Below are 16,558 nucleotides of genomic sequence, written 5' to 3'. Positions count from 1 at the left end.
AGTCAACCACTGGACAGCCAGGGAGGTCCCGAGAGGTGCTTTTTCATGGCCACCACAAGCTGCCTCTTTTCTCCACATGACCCCATCCAGTACGTATTTCTTCAATGTCCACTTGAATATCACCTCCTCCTCTGCCCTGATTTATACAAGCAGAGGTACTCTATCCCTCTGAATTCCCATAGCATTTTCTCCATTCCTCTCTTACACAACTTAAAAGTTTCTATCTTGTTTTACTTTCTTGTGATACTTTCTATTTTGTATTGTCTGTGTTATATGCAGCACACCCGGATACAACTAACCCCTGAAAGACACGATTCTGTAAGGGGACTGAGGTGTGGGAGGACGCTGCTTACATTATTTGCTAACTCTGGGCACTGGACTCTTGAGCTGAATGCTGAGAGTTTACCTCATTTAGATATCCTCTGCATTCCCTTCATTCTCAGACTCTTATTTGTTCACATCTTAACAATTCCAAAATTGGGATGCTGCTTATATCATGTCCAAAGAAATTTGCCACCTGCTGGCAGGAGAGTGAGTGGAGACAGAGGTGTTGTCTACCCATGGGAGAGCTTAGCAAGGCATATTTACAATAAGTGAAGCCAATATTTATTGCTGAAGGCATGACTACACTTTCATGTTTTCTTGCAAAACAACAGTCAAGCACTTCAGAGGACACAGGAAGGGGATTGCCAGTCTACACAATGGGCACTGTAATTACTTACAATAAAAATGGACAGATCTCTCAGGAGAAATAGAATTTTTAAAGTTAAAGGAGGTTGGAATGATCAACTCATTCATTTCAAAGTCACCTGCAGGTGCCAAAGAGTTTTCTGAATCTTCTGGATGACTTTCAAGACAAGCTGTTTACCTTCCAGAAAAGAATAATTAATTAAGGGTAGGACAAAACTATGAGTTTAACCAAACAGGAAATACAAATGAAGCCCTGGTAGTCATCAGTATGACAGACTGCCTAGCCTACATTTGCTAAGGAGGTCGAGATCTCTAAGCCAGGTGATAAAAAGCAGAGAATCCCCATAATGCTATGCACAGCTGCCAATGGTCAAAAATGATTCAGGAAGAATCATTAGGCTGAATTTGAAAGAGATTTATTCTCAGAAGTTGAGTGAAGTACTGAAAATAAAATGTCGGGATAAATGTTACCTTTACTGTTCATATTTATGGTAGGTTTTTATCCTTAAAACCTGTTATTAAATTAGCAATATATCTTAAAATATATGACATCTTGGAATTGAGGAAATGGGTTTAACATACTAATAAGTAGAATAGTTCTTTAACTTTTGATTTTACATTAACGCCAAGAGGATTTGTTAAGAATAATTAAATCCACACCCTGTAATGACAGTTTACAACAACAGTTGTAACACTGAATTGGCAAAGCTCAGTATAGGTATCACAATTCACTCTTCCTCCCTTGCCTATGGAAGACATAACAATCAACTATGGAACTCTATTTTGCTAGGCTAGGAACCTGCAGAATTATTCTCAGTCAAGTGTTCTAGGGAACCACCACCAACTGATTCTACTTGGTACATAACAGTAAACCTATATGCCATCCCTGTGCTATGTTCTTTTATGGAATTAACTCCAAAGAATATACAAGGGGTTCTAACCCCAGTCTCCTCTTTCTCCATCCTAAAGAATTAGTGATGGGAACTCTGGCGGTTCAGTGGTTAGGACTCCATACTTCCATTGCAGGGGGCACAGGTTTGATCCCTGGTTGGGGAACTAAGACCCCACAAGGCTCGTGGCACAGCCAAAAAAAAAAAAAATAGTGAAAACTCACAATAGTGTGGCTAAAAGAACCATTTGGGGATCAGCTTGGAATCTTCTTGCAGGTTCTGGAATCTCTAGACTTTGTGCCCCACGTTGCTGTGGCTACCCTCACCTTGTTGGTAATCACAAAAAGTTGTCTTTGTTTACATATTTACTCTTATACAGCCTTTAACACCAAGCATCTTTCAACTGATGCATATGAAAGATTTTCTTCCTTAAAATATGCCCTACAAATGCTTGCTTGCTGTCTATTCTGCTAACTAATGAAAATGGCAGTGTAGTATTTCATAAAGTCAACCGCTCTAACCAAGGGTTCTGTGTCTTTATTCTCTTGGTCTTTAATCAGAGTGTGCTATCCTTTGCTAGGAAGGATAAGAATCACTTCCTGCTTAGAATCCAAGCTGAAAATGTGTTCCCCACTTCAGAGTGTCTTGAACTTCCTGTGTCACACCATCAAGCTTCCCCCAAGGAAAAGCAGCTCAGAGTCTTATTACTTAATCATGCCCAGCCCAGTAACATACAGGCTCACTGTAGCATGTCTTCTTTTCCATTGCTAGGCTGTGAGCTTCCTGAACCCAGGGACTATATATTTATCTATTTATCCCTATTATACTATCTCTTATCGAAACCTTCATGTAGATGCTCAATAATTTTTTTCCTTTTTCTTTTTTTTAATGTTAAAAACTATTTGACTAAGACCTATCCGGAAAGGGCTCAAAGACAGGGAATGAAAATGCTTCCACTGCACCAGGCTACACCTCCGTTCCAATCTGTTGTAACTCCTGGATCTGAAGAAAGAGTTAAGGAATTTTATTATTACCTCCTCTTCATCTCCATCCCCAAGAATCCCTGATGTTCAAGGAATTCCTCAGCCTAAAAAATAACCAAAGAGGGGCTTCCCTGGTGGCGCAGTGGTTGAGAGTCCGCCTGCCGATGCAGGGGACGCGTGTTCGTGCCCCGGTCTGGGAGGATCCCACATGCCGCGGAGCGGCTGGGCCCGTGGGCCGTGGCCACTGGGCCTGCGCGTCCGGAGCCTGTGCTCCGCAGCGGGAGAGGCCACAACAGTGAGAGGCCCACGTACCGCAAAAAATAAATAAATAAATAAATAACCAAAGAGAGCCTTCCATCTACTGTATCTGTGGTTCTCAACACTGGCTCAATATTAGAATCACCTGGGGAGCTCCTAAAAATGATTAGCGTCAGGGCCCTACTTCAGAATAATTTAATCAGAATCTATGGGGGTGGCACATTGTTTCTCCTAGTCCTTGCCATAGCCCCACATGATAAATGCTATCATCCCCATTTTCCAGATGAGGAAACTGAGGCTCAGAGGGGTGAAGAATTTTTCCATCACACATCTAGTAAGAGATGGAACAAGCCTAGTGCCCAAATAACTCTCAAATGTGTGTTGTTTCTGTTAAGTGCCCTCAATAACATATTTTAACAGCTTGTGAGGTAGCACCACCCTGAGCCCTTACCCTGCTAAGCTGCAGACAGGCTGGTATCAGACACAGAGAGCCTTTCATCCACACACACAGCTGCAGGAGAGGACCTTCGCTTGCCAAGCAGAGCAGCCACAAACCCTGTCTCTGAATTGTCAACTGTCCCATTACATTTTGGCACCACGACCAGGATGACTGTTTTCCCTTGAGGAACCAGAAGGTGAGGGCAGCACAGATATTAGGATGGATGGCCAGGCCAAAAGTCAACATCTTTTGTAAATACTACCGTGAATTCTGAACACTTTAATTCCTGAATGATGCTATGTGTTTAGATTTCAGTGAGTATAATAAGTACATGGGATGAAATTTGATTTTAAAAAAAGATAAAGTGAATTAAATGGATCGGTATGGTGAACCAAAAGTGAGAACAGCTTGTCTTTGTCCTCATCTCTACTTTATTGCTTTCATTTTATCCATTCCCTAGACAAAACAAGAAAACTCAAAGCGATTCTCCATAAGATTAAAGAATTCCCCTAAAAATGCCCATCTTTATTAGAGAATCTCATCAACTTTTTTCCCCCCAGATGCTGCACGAAGAGCTACTTTTTCCTGCTATTCTTAGCAAATCTGGAGCTGCTGAGACTTCTTGGGGCCGGTGGAGCAGCCGCCAGACTCCCCGGGTTCTATTGGAGGCAGACTTCTTCCCCCAGCTTGTGGCTGACTGGGGACAAGCCTTCCACAATATGGATTTCGTTGTCTGAACTCCCTCAGCTCAGCAACGCCCCTTGTCAGAGCACAGAGCCCGCAGTTATAACACAGATCAGCCCAGGAAACAGCTAGTCATGAATCACAGAGGCTCATGGGTTTCTGCAGAACAAAGAAAGCCAGCTCTGGGAAACTTTCTGGCCCAGGCTTTCTCCCTGTCCCAGTGGAAAAGCAGGTAATTTCCAACTGGTCCTATAGAAAAGCAGTACAAGGATCACACAAGGCAGGTGTATCCAACCCAGTCCATTGCTTTATCTTCTCACATCCACAAATGCTATTTTTCATACCAGCTGCATCCTAAGCCCTGAGTTAAGATGGTGATTAGTGGTGGTGGTGGGCGTCTCAGTAGGAGCTTTCTTAAGAAGAAAGGGCTTTGATTGAGCCAATGAAAGCTGTTGCCAGGGAACCAGATGCCATGAACAGGCCACTCCAGCAGCGTAAGAATACAAGCCGGGAGTGCTGGACTGAGCATTAAGTGTACTTGGCAGCCGAGTCCTACGAGACCTGTTAACCCTTTGTGCACCTAACTACGTCTAGACAGCGAATCAAGAGGAGGATTATGGTAAAATCTGAAAAGCTACCCCTGCTATCCGCCTATCTCATTGGAATGTACCCTTTCAAAGATGTTCTCCCTGCTTGACTAATAACTGGCCCGGACACCTGCTGTAGAGCAGGTTGGCATCAGAGGTGGGCATGAACAAGGGCTGGCTAGGACATGAGGTTCTGCAAAGGGCACTGCTCATATCTGATCACACTTGTGATAACACTAGTGAGTAGAGTTGTGTCTGGTCTTTGGCCTCTGAGAAGGGACTCTGCTGCCCCAGGTGGGTCTGCTCTGCAAGATAAGAAGGAAATGCTCCCCTCCTTCTTTAAACATATACTTACAGAACTTCCTGGGGCCAGCCCGAGGTTAGCAACCCCTGCCCCATTTTAAGATTGTTGCCTGGAGGAGCACGGGCACAGGCTGGCTCTCTGGGAAAATGGGGAAACAGGCAAAGCCTCTGTGGACGGGCCTTCTGACCTACATCCCAAGGGAAACCATCCTCCATCTTGCCCCATCTCTTCCTCTCCCTCATTTCTCCCCCATCAATCCCAAACCCAGGGATCCACTCTGGGTCCCATTCCTGCACAGCATGGTTAATTCAATCTCTGCAGAGGGACTTGCATCTTAACTCAGTTCTCAGGAAGATGTGAATGCTTTCCCAGAGGAAACCATAAAGGTTGAGTAACAGGTAATCAGTATACCCGTGGGCTAGGGGCTCCTGGGTTCACAAAGTGAACTCTAGCAATGTGGGCCTTGAGGGGAAGTTCTCCCAGAACCCAGGCTCCCTGATGCCCCTTCCTCTTCCTCAGATTGTCAGCTCCAGCTCCCTGGCTGCTCTCCTCCTAGACTGAGAGTGAGGACTTTGATTTGTACATCAGAACCTCACTAACGTGGGCAAACAGTGGGGAGGTATTTGTGTACCTTGCGTTATGCAATACAATGTCCCTGAAAAGACACATGTTACCAAATTAACATTTCTCTAAAATGATTAGCAGACAGCTGACAATTTTTACTCTGTAGTAGTTAGAAAGTGTAAAAACCATTCTCATCAGAGAGTTTACAGTGAACTGGAAGCCAGATGGCAAAGAAGTATCTAGTTGTACAGCCCAGCGACTTACTGTCTACTACACATGAGAGTCCCTCGTGTGAGAAAATGGCTTTCAGAGCATCATTTTGCACAACAAAACTTCACTACTGTGTGCTAATAGCAGGGAGAGAATTCATGTGTATTCTCAATTGTGTGATGCAATTATGTCTGTCATACAGAATTACGTAAGTCAGAAAGAAGAAAGCAAATATTATATATTAATGCATATACGTGGAATCTAGAAAAATGGTACAGATGAACCTATTTGCAGGGCAGGAATAGAGATGCAGATGTAGAGAACAGACATGTGGACACAGGGGGTAAGGGGAGGGTGGGACAAACTGGGAGATTAGGATTGACATATATACACTATCATGTGTAAAATACATAGCTAGTGAGAACCTGCTGTATAGCACAGAGAGCTCAGCTCGGTGCTCTGTGATGACCTAGAGGGGTGGAATGGGTGGGGGGAGGTCCAAGAGGGAGGGGACATATGTATACATAGAGCTGATTCACTTCACAGTACCGCAGAAACTAGCACTATGTTGTAAAGCAGTTATACTCCAATAAAAAAAACATATATATATATTTCTATTTATTGAGTACATACTATGGGCCAGGCACTACACTCAGTGCCTTACATAAATCATCTTATTTGTTAATTAAATAAGCATCACTGTACCAATATTTAACAAAAATCAAAAGAAAAAATTTATCCACCACCGTACTAACCTCATAAGTAAAGCATTTTACCTTCTTACGTTAATAGTCAATGGTTCTAAGTTATCAGAATCCGTGTACTTTTGATGAATGGCATCTGCTCTGAGATTCTCCACTTAGAACTGAAATTGCCACTGCTTTCGTCACCCTTCACAAGTTGGCTCCTATGAAGGTCTGTTCCATTTGCCCCTAGTGACTGAGCCGCTAGCCAAAATAATGACTGATTTCCCCCATGTTACGAAAGAACGAAGAATGTGTGATTTTTATTTCTTCTCTAAACTTACTATCTCTCCACCATAAATATAAAAGCTTGAAATTACTGTGAGCACTCCTACTAATAAAATAAGCCCTGAGCAAAAGCATAACTAAATACTTTAGACTCCCAAAGCAAACTCTTCAGAAAGATCTAAAGTAAATAGATCCCCAGCCCTCTCACTACTCAACTAGGCGGACCACGTGGTCATAATTTTTCCATAAGGAGAAGAAGGGAGCACAGTCATTGCTGACACTTTCTCCCCTGCTATGATTCTAGAGTATTCTTTTTTTTTTTTTTGGTACGCGGGCCTCTCACTGCTGTGGCCTCTCCCGCTGCGGAGCACAGGCTCCAGACGCGCAGGCTCAGCGGCCATGGCTCACGGGCCCAGCCGCTCTGCGGCATGTGGGATCCTCCCGGACCGGGGCACGAACCCGTGTCCCCCGCATCGGCAGGCGGACTCCCAACCACTGTGCCACCAGGGGAGCCCCTAGAGTATTCTTGATTGCCTTTTGCATTTTCTTCTTTCAAACCTGACCTGGGCTACATGAGAAATTAACCCTACCCTCTGAACAAGCCAAGAAGCTTATCCTCAGCAAGTCTGTGCTCCTTCCAACAAGCTGAGAGCTCTGTGTCTTCCACACTGATTCTCTTGGTGCCCTTCAGCCTCTAAATACCAAGTTTTCGTTGGTCAGTGACTCTGACCTAGGACTCTGAGCTTTGTACTACAGGCAAACTACTAATCACTGAAACAGGCTTTGACCTAATTCTCTTCTTTTCATATACCGCTCATACTGGCTCAAGATCATTACACATCTCGCTGCACATATTAAAAGCAAGCAACAAATATTTATTCAGTTGTTACTATATGTAAGGGGTGCTATGGGAAGTATTAAGAATTATAAGATGTGGTCCCTTCCTTCCAAAGATTTACAGTCTAGTTGGGAGTATAAAACACAAGCAAATAGAAAGAGTTTTAATAATGCAAGGCCATGCTGACTGTCATATACACAGCCCATATTTTAAAAAATCCTTTGTTTGGACTTTTTCACACAACTCGTCTTTGGTGCTTATGGCAGATAACCGCAGATGGCTCTACCAACCTTCATTCCACCTTCCCTCCAGTGTAGGAGGCTGGAAAGCTTAAAATGTGATTTCCTAGATTCCCCTGCAACTAGATTTGCAAACTAAAGTGAGGAGAAACAAGGTTGGGGAGATACGAGTGTTCTGAGGTGGTCACAGTAGCTGGACACAGATCCAGGGTCCAGTCACCAGCTTCATGGCGTAAGAGGGTGCTGTGATGGCCTCAGTCAGCAGCTTCCTGACGGGTGGATATTAGCCATGATGTAATGTAGCTACTTATGAATAGCTGCTGCTCTGTTGCAGAAGTGGGATGAACAATAGGCTTGGATTAGGACCAGATTTGGACAAGGTCTCGTTTCGCCTCTGTTTCATCCGTGGATGAACGAATCATTTGCATTTGTGCAAATCATTTCATTTCTCTTGCCCTGGTCCTTCCTCTTGGAGTAACAAGGACAACAGCAACAGCTCCTCTTGTAGGCTGCCCATGCAGGTGACTACAATTCCTAGACCACACTCTCACACTGCCCTTTAAAGGGAGATGAGGACCCTGGCACCATCCCACAGGCTACTTCCCCAACGTGGCATCCATTTACCCCAAAGCACTTTGGAGCAAGGGACAAATTCCTGGATGCTCTGGGGACATGGCCATTGAATAACGTATCTTTTCTTTGTTTCATGTGGTTTCTATTTATTTACAGAGCACCACGGGTATTCGTGATGCTTTACAAACCATAAAAACAAGGTCTCCACCCTACAGAATTTACAGAGTAATTTAAACAGACATGCTGCATGGGCTGACAGGTCAGGCATGCCAGGAGATGGTGTTGGTGTTATATAACATGGGTGTGGAGGGTTTCTTCTTGAGTTATAAATACTTTCCAGTTACAAGGGCCTTTCATCTGGGATCCCTTACCACTTTAGAATAGCAATAACTTCGATTGCTTTCTAAATGCACTTTCCATAAACTGCTGTGGGGATGGAGTAAATGCTTTTAAATGTCTATTAATTGATCTGTACATCTGTTCATTGTCCATATTAAACAGCATGGATGTAAACACGACAGTTTAGGAGAGGCCCACTTCGGGCTCTGGTCTGGCTGCTCCCAGGCTCCAACCCCAGAGGGGCCTAGCAGCCTTGCTATACAGCATTGAGAGGGCCAGATGGGCACCTGGCTATTTTCCCAGGTGAGATGCTCATTCAACCTAGACTCAGAAAGATCACTTCCTGGGGACCTACTTCACCATTTATAGATGAGTTAACATTTCCAAGTCAGGTGAGCTCAGAGGAAGAATTTCCGATGGAAAAACTCGGAGTTATTCCTTGGATGACAACAATGGCTCTCATTCCTGTCCCAGTCACTCCGTCACTTTTCTCTTATGCTACCTTACTTCTCTTCCCTGAGCAATGGCATTTTCAAAATGGCAACATTTATATTTCATTGCAGTTGGTATGGAGTTTCCCCTTCTGTGTCTCTCTCAAAGGCCATTTAGCAAGTGACTATTCCTGGCCTATTTGACAAATTCATTCACACCCAAGGGAAGGTTGGCCTGGGAGGCAAGGTCCTAAGAGTTCACTTTTATGAAATAAGCTAACATCCCTCATTCTATCCATCCTTTATACTGTTCTCAGAGTTATCTTTCTAAAATCCAGGTAGGATCACATCACCCATTTTAAAAACCCCACCTGAAGAACAGAGTCCAAGGTGCCTTCGCAGGGACATGTGGCCTTCATGGCCTTGGCCAGCTGGCCTGTCTCTCCAGCTTCATCTCTGTCCACGGTACCCGAGGCTGTGGCTACACCAAAGAAGTTGTCCCTTCCCCAGAGATCTTAGACTTTCCTTTCCATGCCTCCTGCAATATGCTCTCTCATCTTCCCTCCTCACCATCCACTACCGTCCATTAAAGCCCACCTCTAATATCCCTCATCTTCGTGACCTTCTACAAGGCCCACCACCATGCATCATCCCACCACCACTCCCTCTTCTTTCCTAGGGCACCTACTCATTTCCACCTCCATATCACCTTGTCACATCATCTTTCAGATACTGGCTCCCACGCACCTGTCTTCTCACCCTGCTGGGAGCTTCTTGAGGGCAGAGACCACATCTCACATATAGTAATCTCCCAGTAGAGCTTTGTTGAAGGGTCCTTTTGGCACTTTGAAGGGATGGAGAAGGGGATGGGAGAGAGCAGCTGTAGCTTAAGACCTGGGAAACTATTTGGAACCCTCAGTTTGTAGAATTTTCTCTCATCTGTTGTGAGGAATTCACCCTACAATTATGCTGACCAATTGGCTTTCACATTATAAAGTGCTAAATTCAGTTTTCTGTTTTCTTTGCTCTACATTTGTTTTAGATTTTAACTCAAAATCTAAAATATGCATAACGTAAAATTTATCATTTTAATAATTTTAAAATGTCCCATTCATTGGCATTAAGTACTTTTACATTGTTGTACAATTATCACTATCACCTATCTCCAGAAATTTTTCATCTTCCAAAACTGAAACTCTGTACCCATTCAACACTAACTTTCCATTCCCTTTCACCACATCCCCTGGGAAACACCACTCTACTTTGTCTCTATGAATTCGACTACTCAAAGTACCTCATATAACTGGAATCATACAATATCAATATTTGTCCCTTTGTGACTGGCTAATTTCATTCAGCATAATGTCTTCAAGGTTCAACCATATTGTAGCATGTATCCAAATCCTTTCCATTTCAAGGCTGAATAATATTCCATTGTATATGTTTGTTACATTTTGTTTTTCCATTCATCTATCATCTGTCAAGTGGACACCTGGGCACTTCCCTGAAGGTCCAGTGGTTAAGACTCCATGCTTCCACTGTGGGGGGCTCGGGTTGGATCCCTGGTTGGGGAACTAAGAGCCCACATGCCATGCGGCATGGCAAAAAAAAAAAAAGTGGACACCTGAATTTTTTCCACATTTTGGCTATTGTGAATAATGGTGCTATAAACATGGGTGCTCAAATATCTGCTTGAGTCCTTGCTTTCACCTCTTTGGGGTCATATACCCAAAAGTGGAATCGCTGGATCGTACGGTAGTTCTATGTTTAATTTTTTGCGGATCTGCCATACTGGTTTTTGTTGTTCTTGTTGTTGTTGTTCTAGGTTGGGCCACGCAGCTTATGGGATGTTAGTTCCCCTACCAGGGAATGAACCAGGGCCCTTGGCAATGAAAGCTCAGAGTCCTAACCACTGGACCACCAGCGAATTCCTGCCATACTATTTTCCATAGCTGTTGCACCACTTGATATTCCCACTAACAGTGCACAAGGATCCCAATTTCTCCACGTCTTCAGCAACAATTGTTATTTTCTGGGCTTTTTGTGCTTGTTTTTATTTTTTTTAACAGTCAATTCTAATGGGTGTTGAAGTGGTATCCACTGTGGTTTTGACTAAATTCTGTTTCGAGCCTCTGCATTCACTGACTTGATTCCCCATGATAAGCCCAATCTAATTATACACGATGACCTCTATTTCTTCCTCATGAGACTTGAGCCTGCCTCCGAGAAAAGTGACAGCCACAGAGGGAGATCTAAAGGTAAGTGGGCCTGGGGCCAGCTGCACTTCTTCATCCAGGTCAGCAGGGGGCGCTCCCATGGGACTGCCCTGAAGGCTCTGATGACAGATGACAAGGCAGGTCGCTTTTCCAGACCAAAGCAGAGTCCTAGATAAGCAAAAATGTCTCTTTGTTTTCTGACCCTCTTCCCCCAGTTCTGTCCTCCTCACAGTGTCAGTATCAAGGAGAACCAAGCAGCCTAGGCCACAGCAGTGGTTCTCAAAGAGGATGCCATTGACATTCGGAGTGAGACTATTCTTCATTATGCAGGACAGCGGACAGTCATTGTGACAACAAAAATGTCCCCACCCGCCTCTCCCAAGTACCCCCTCCCTCTAGAGATGGGAGGTGCCCAAGTGAGATCCAGGTATGCAAAGGAATCTGGAGATTCCCAGTGTCCTGCACTCACTCCTGCAAAGCAGCGACCACCAGAAAGAGGACTCCTGTCCCGCTGAGGAGACCCTGGAACTCAGCCAAGGAAAACATCACAGGTCGCCTTAGGTGACCTAGACGATTCCTCTGAGTCTGTTAATGATCCCTTGACAGTGAAAGGCTCGCGTATCAGGAGAAGGGGGAGACGCTCTCTAAAAGCAAGACCAATACTATAATATAACAGAAAAAATATCCCAACATACCCACCCTCCCAATCCCGAAATCAGGACTTGAAATCTGAGCCTGGTCTCTTCGATGTCCATTTGACCCTCCCTCCCCGCAGGGTGTGAACCCTGTCCTCCGAAGTCCCTGAAGTCCCTGACTTGCCTAGTGCGGCTTAAGGGACTTCACGTCCCTGTGCTGCCATAGCAACCAGGAAACAACCTCCGCTCACAATGAGAAGGATGGTGCTGTGGCCCCTATCTGCCGAGGTGCACGGCCGGTAACAGAGCAACAGGACCAGGGGACAACAAGGGCACAGGCGAAGGGGAGAGAGAGGTTGCCCAGAGAGTAGACAATCCAGGGCTTGAGGAGTCTGGGTTTGCGGTTTATTTTTTCTCCCGACAAAGACACACACTGTCTAAACTGTGTGACTGGTTGTTATTAAGAAGCTGCTGTATGAGGGGAAAATGTATTTAATAAAAGGCCCAGTGTTTGTGGTCTTCTTGGGCTCACTGCTGAGCTCAGGAAATCTTGAGGTGTGACCAGTTTTCAGCCTTCAAAACCAAGATGAACTGCCCTTGAGAAGGGTGGTCAGAGGGAAAATATGTTCACCCTCTCTCTCCTGAGCCGGGGACACGGGAAGTTGGTCCAGAACAAACAGAAGTTAGAAGTCTATTTTGAACCAGAGGTGAGTCTTACAGCTGAATAAAAGCATATTTTGGGGGTGGAGGAGGAATGTTCTATTTTTTCATTTGGGGCTGAGCCCTGTGTGTTTTGGTTTGTTTTGTTGGTCCAGTGGTGGGGGTCACTGGAAGATTGTCCCTCCTCCTTTTTTCTTAAATTCGAGAAAATAAGATAGTTTGCTTGACACACAGAGATTGCCACTGGGGCCCTCGTCCTCCCCCTCACACACTGACTTACAGCCTCATTTGCTTTAGACTGGAGGAGATTCCAGATTGTCTAGAAATTGGGTGGTTTGGTACAAGACCAGAATTTCCACCTGTGTTCTAGGCAAGCTGATGGCTGTTTGGTTTTTAGACATCATGCTCTGTGGTTGAAATGCTGAAATATTCGTGCCAATTCAATGGCTTCCTTGAACCTTCTGGAATTCAACCCCCAGGACTCACATGTAATATAGGCAAAAAATTTTTTCAGTTTAGAAGATTTTAAAGAGGTAGCAAAAGTCCCTTGTTGTACTGGAATTTTATTTCATTGAATCCTGCCAGGAATAAGAAATCCACTGGGGGTACTTTGAAAAATTTTGGATCACACAGAGATTTCCTCTGTTGTTGTAGTTTGTCATGATATTTGACTTTCACTGTATTAAAAGACATATAAATTTTCAAAGGACCTCTGTGGCCAATGGCATTTACTTACTTACAAGATATGTAACTGCTTTATAGGCTCTTAAACAGCCAAATTAGGTAACGTTACATAGCATCTAGAACGTATGGAAATTCTCCCTGTGTACAGCTGAAGTGATGGGCTGGAATGGTTTTCTCCTATTTAAACTGCCAGCCGGTCCAGGTCTAATTTCAAAGTTATCTGCTGCCCTTGGTAATTCTGGCGACGTACTTGCATACCAGGAAATTTTAACTGGCCTGGAAGCTACACTCTACCCTATTTAAGCCTCCAGGCATAAATGGCTCTCCTGAAAGTTATATAGGGTAAAATAGAATCGTGCCCTAGGTTCTGCTAACTCTGAGAGGCAGAGAACAAAAACAGTTGCTAAGAAGCGTGAATGTATTCTGTGACACCATGTGAGCAATTCAGAGAAAACCAGTCACTAAAAACATGCCAAACACCTGCCCAAGCAGTATTTCCTATAAAAGGGCCTTCCACTGTGGACCAATCAAGGAGGTTTCTTTCCGTTGCAGGATTACTTGAACTGGAAGTCCCCAGAAGATTACATCCTGGTCAGCAAACCGCAGGATGAGGGCAATGCCGACCAGCACATGTGGAGCCTCTTTCTTCCTAAAACATTCAGCACTAGAAAGGGCGCCCTGATCCTCTACTCGGATGGCTTAGCCATATCAGCACTGACCCCCAAAGAGAGGAGTAAAGGCCCCTACTGCCCCAAAGGCCACAGGAAGAGGCTGGATCTTGAACTGCACACACTTCAGGACCTCAAAGAAACCATCCTGGCGTACGGAAGGAGACAGGTAGGCAGAGCACTGTCCAGGGTTCAGGGAAGGCCCTGGTCTGTGTCTCTAGAAATCCAGTTGCAGCTTTGGATATAACTTCTTTGCAGACCCTAGGAAGGTATGAAACCCTCAGACTTCCATTTCTTCATCTCTAAAATGGGATTGTACTCACAGTACACAATTGTCATGAGGCTTAAATGAAATAATCTATGTGAAAGGGCTCTGAAAAGCATAAAGGGCTATATTATTATCATTTTGTGTTTTCCTTTCCATTAGAATGACACAAAGTCCTTTTCAGCATTCAGACAGATCTGGGCTAGCACACGTTTCATCGGAATCCTTGAAGTTCTGTCTCATAGCCACAAGCATCATCATCACACCTCTGATGTTCTTGGCTTTGTGGAAATGAGGAGAACGTTTAAAATATTTACCTTGAGCCCTTCAGCATCTGCAGGATAAGTTAATGACTTTTTCCACTCTGAATTTAATATTAAGGGGAAACCCCTGTTCTCATTTCTCTGATTCATATGCTCTAATGTCTTATGAGATGTGTACATGGCCCCTGCTTTATATAATGACATGCATCAGCCCTATGGTTGAGGCCATGAGAGAGGCTGGGACAATGTGTCACTTCGTGAAATTCTAGCTTATAGATGGTGGGTGACTCCCTAGTTTAAAAGTCTCTGCTGGCTTCTCATTCCCCACAGGATAAAGTCGTTAACTTCTTGTACCAAGCGCTTCAAGCACTGGCTTTCTCTTCCATTTCTAGCCGTATCTGCAACTTGTTCTAGCCACCGCCATGACTATGGACCCCTCAAGGCCCCACCCATGTGAAGAGCTTACCGTTCCACTAACATCCCATGCCCTTTTGTGACTCTACACTTTTGCACATGCTTCTACATCTGGAAAACTCCTATTCATCCTTCAAAACACAACTCCAATGTCATCGCCCACTGAAGCTTCTCCCACTTCCCTAGACAGAGCTATCCCATCACTCCCTCCTCTGTGAGCATTCCCATACCATCATACATTGCAATTCATCTCTTTGTCAATGGTTACCATCTCCTTGAGGGCAGGAACCACATCTAAATCTTAGTTTCCAGAAAAAAGTGAGTACCCATAAATGTTTGTGAAATGAATGAATCGATCATGCATGATACCGTCAATGTTTTTTAGATCATCCCCCAGTATCATTATTGAGCAATTTATCACCTACCCCACCAAGGCAGAGTTTCCAAAAGGAAAGTTCCTCTGCTCCTTTTCCTTCTTTCAAAATACAAAGAAGCTTAATGACCTTGACCAAATGCCCAATTGCTCTTTGTATTAAAAATCATAAATTCTTGGATGAAAGGAAACCAATTGTTGTTGAATGCTTAGCATTATATTACAGCTATTATTTCATTAAATCTTCACAATGACCTGTGAGATATAGTTTTTCTTGCCCCCTTTTGTAGATGAGGAAAATGAGGCTCGGAGGAGTTAAGTGGTTTGGCCAGGTTCTCAGAGCTAGTTAATGACAGAGCCAGGATTCAAACCCAAGACTGCCTACTCTCCAGGGCCAGCATGCTTTGCACTCCACCCTATTGTCCGTGGACTTGGAAGACCTTGGCGTGTTTGCCCTCACATCCACTCCTCACCCTTACCTTACTCTACTCTGCATCACAGTGGGGTTGACCACAGGCTGCATGTAATTCCACAAACATCTGTGTCAACTGGCTTCTAATTGAATTTGCCATTGGAAGACACTGGAAGGAGATTGGAGAGGGAGAAGAAAAAAGCCCGGGTATTTCTCCCCTCCCATTCTACCTGTAGTGGTGAGAAGCACCCGTATCACCTCTGTGGCCCAGCTCCCAACAGACAAGCAGGGCCGTTGTAGCTCTAGGTTCCTCCAGGTGACCCTGCCAGCTCCTCACTCTGCCCTTTCACCTAGGGGTCAGACTGGCTTCCTGATGTTACTAATCTCAGTGTTGCCTCAACATCTTTTTGGCTTCTGAGCTCTCTATTCACTTGTGTAACCGATTACCTGAATTAAATTCCTTCTATGCTTAAATATTTAGAGTGGTTTCTGTTTTCCTGTCTGGATGCTGATAATGTAGGCTGACTTACTGCCCAGAGCAAGAATACCCTCCACAGCTTTCAGATGCTTGTCTATAGGGCTTAAATATTCCAGGCAACAGTGATCTTATTACTTTATAAAGTAGATGAGTCTGTTTGGGGATGGCTTCAATTTTAGTTAGACTTGGGCTCCATGAAAAAAAAGTTCCTATCTTCCTGAGGTATCTAGCTACCAGATTTACAACATGTAACTGTACGAACAGAACACTGTAGTCTCACTCCAAATGAGTAGAAGGGAAATGGTGTGAGGAAATCAGAAAGGAAAGAAAAAGTCTGGAATAGTAATAAGGCAGGAATTTAAGATTAGAGGACGTGGTACATTAAAATAGGAGGAAGAAAACTCAAGAGGGATTTGGAATTAAATACAATTCCACGGGCTTCCCTGATGGCGCAGTGGTTAAGAATCTGCCTACCAATGCAGGGGACATG

At 44.3% G+C, this 16,558-nt stretch overlaps 1 protein-coding gene across 1 annotated transcript in view; it reads left to right on the top strand.

Annotated features, from left to right (window-relative positions):
- Window positions 1-12,474: 12,474 nt before the first annotated feature.
- Window positions 12,475-16,558, top strand: part of KIAA2012 (KIAA2012 ortholog) — a 116,264-nt gene continuing 112,180 nt past the window's right edge. Inside the window, exons 1-2 of the mRNA XM_060152314.1 lie at window positions 12,475-12,558; window positions 13,748-14,032. Of these exons, the coding sequence (XP_060008297.1) occupies window positions 12,475-12,558; window positions 13,748-14,032 (369 nt within the window). The remainder of the gene's footprint in view (window positions 12,559-13,747; window positions 14,033-16,558) is intronic.

Source organism: Lagenorhynchus albirostris, chromosome 6 (genome assembly GCF_949774975.1).
Source record: "Lagenorhynchus albirostris chromosome 6, mLagAlb1.1, whole genome shotgun sequence".
Taxonomy (NCBI): Eukaryota; Metazoa; Chordata; class Mammalia; order Artiodactyla; family Delphinidae; genus Lagenorhynchus; species Lagenorhynchus albirostris.
This window is presented reverse-complemented; position numbering and strand designations above follow the sequence as displayed.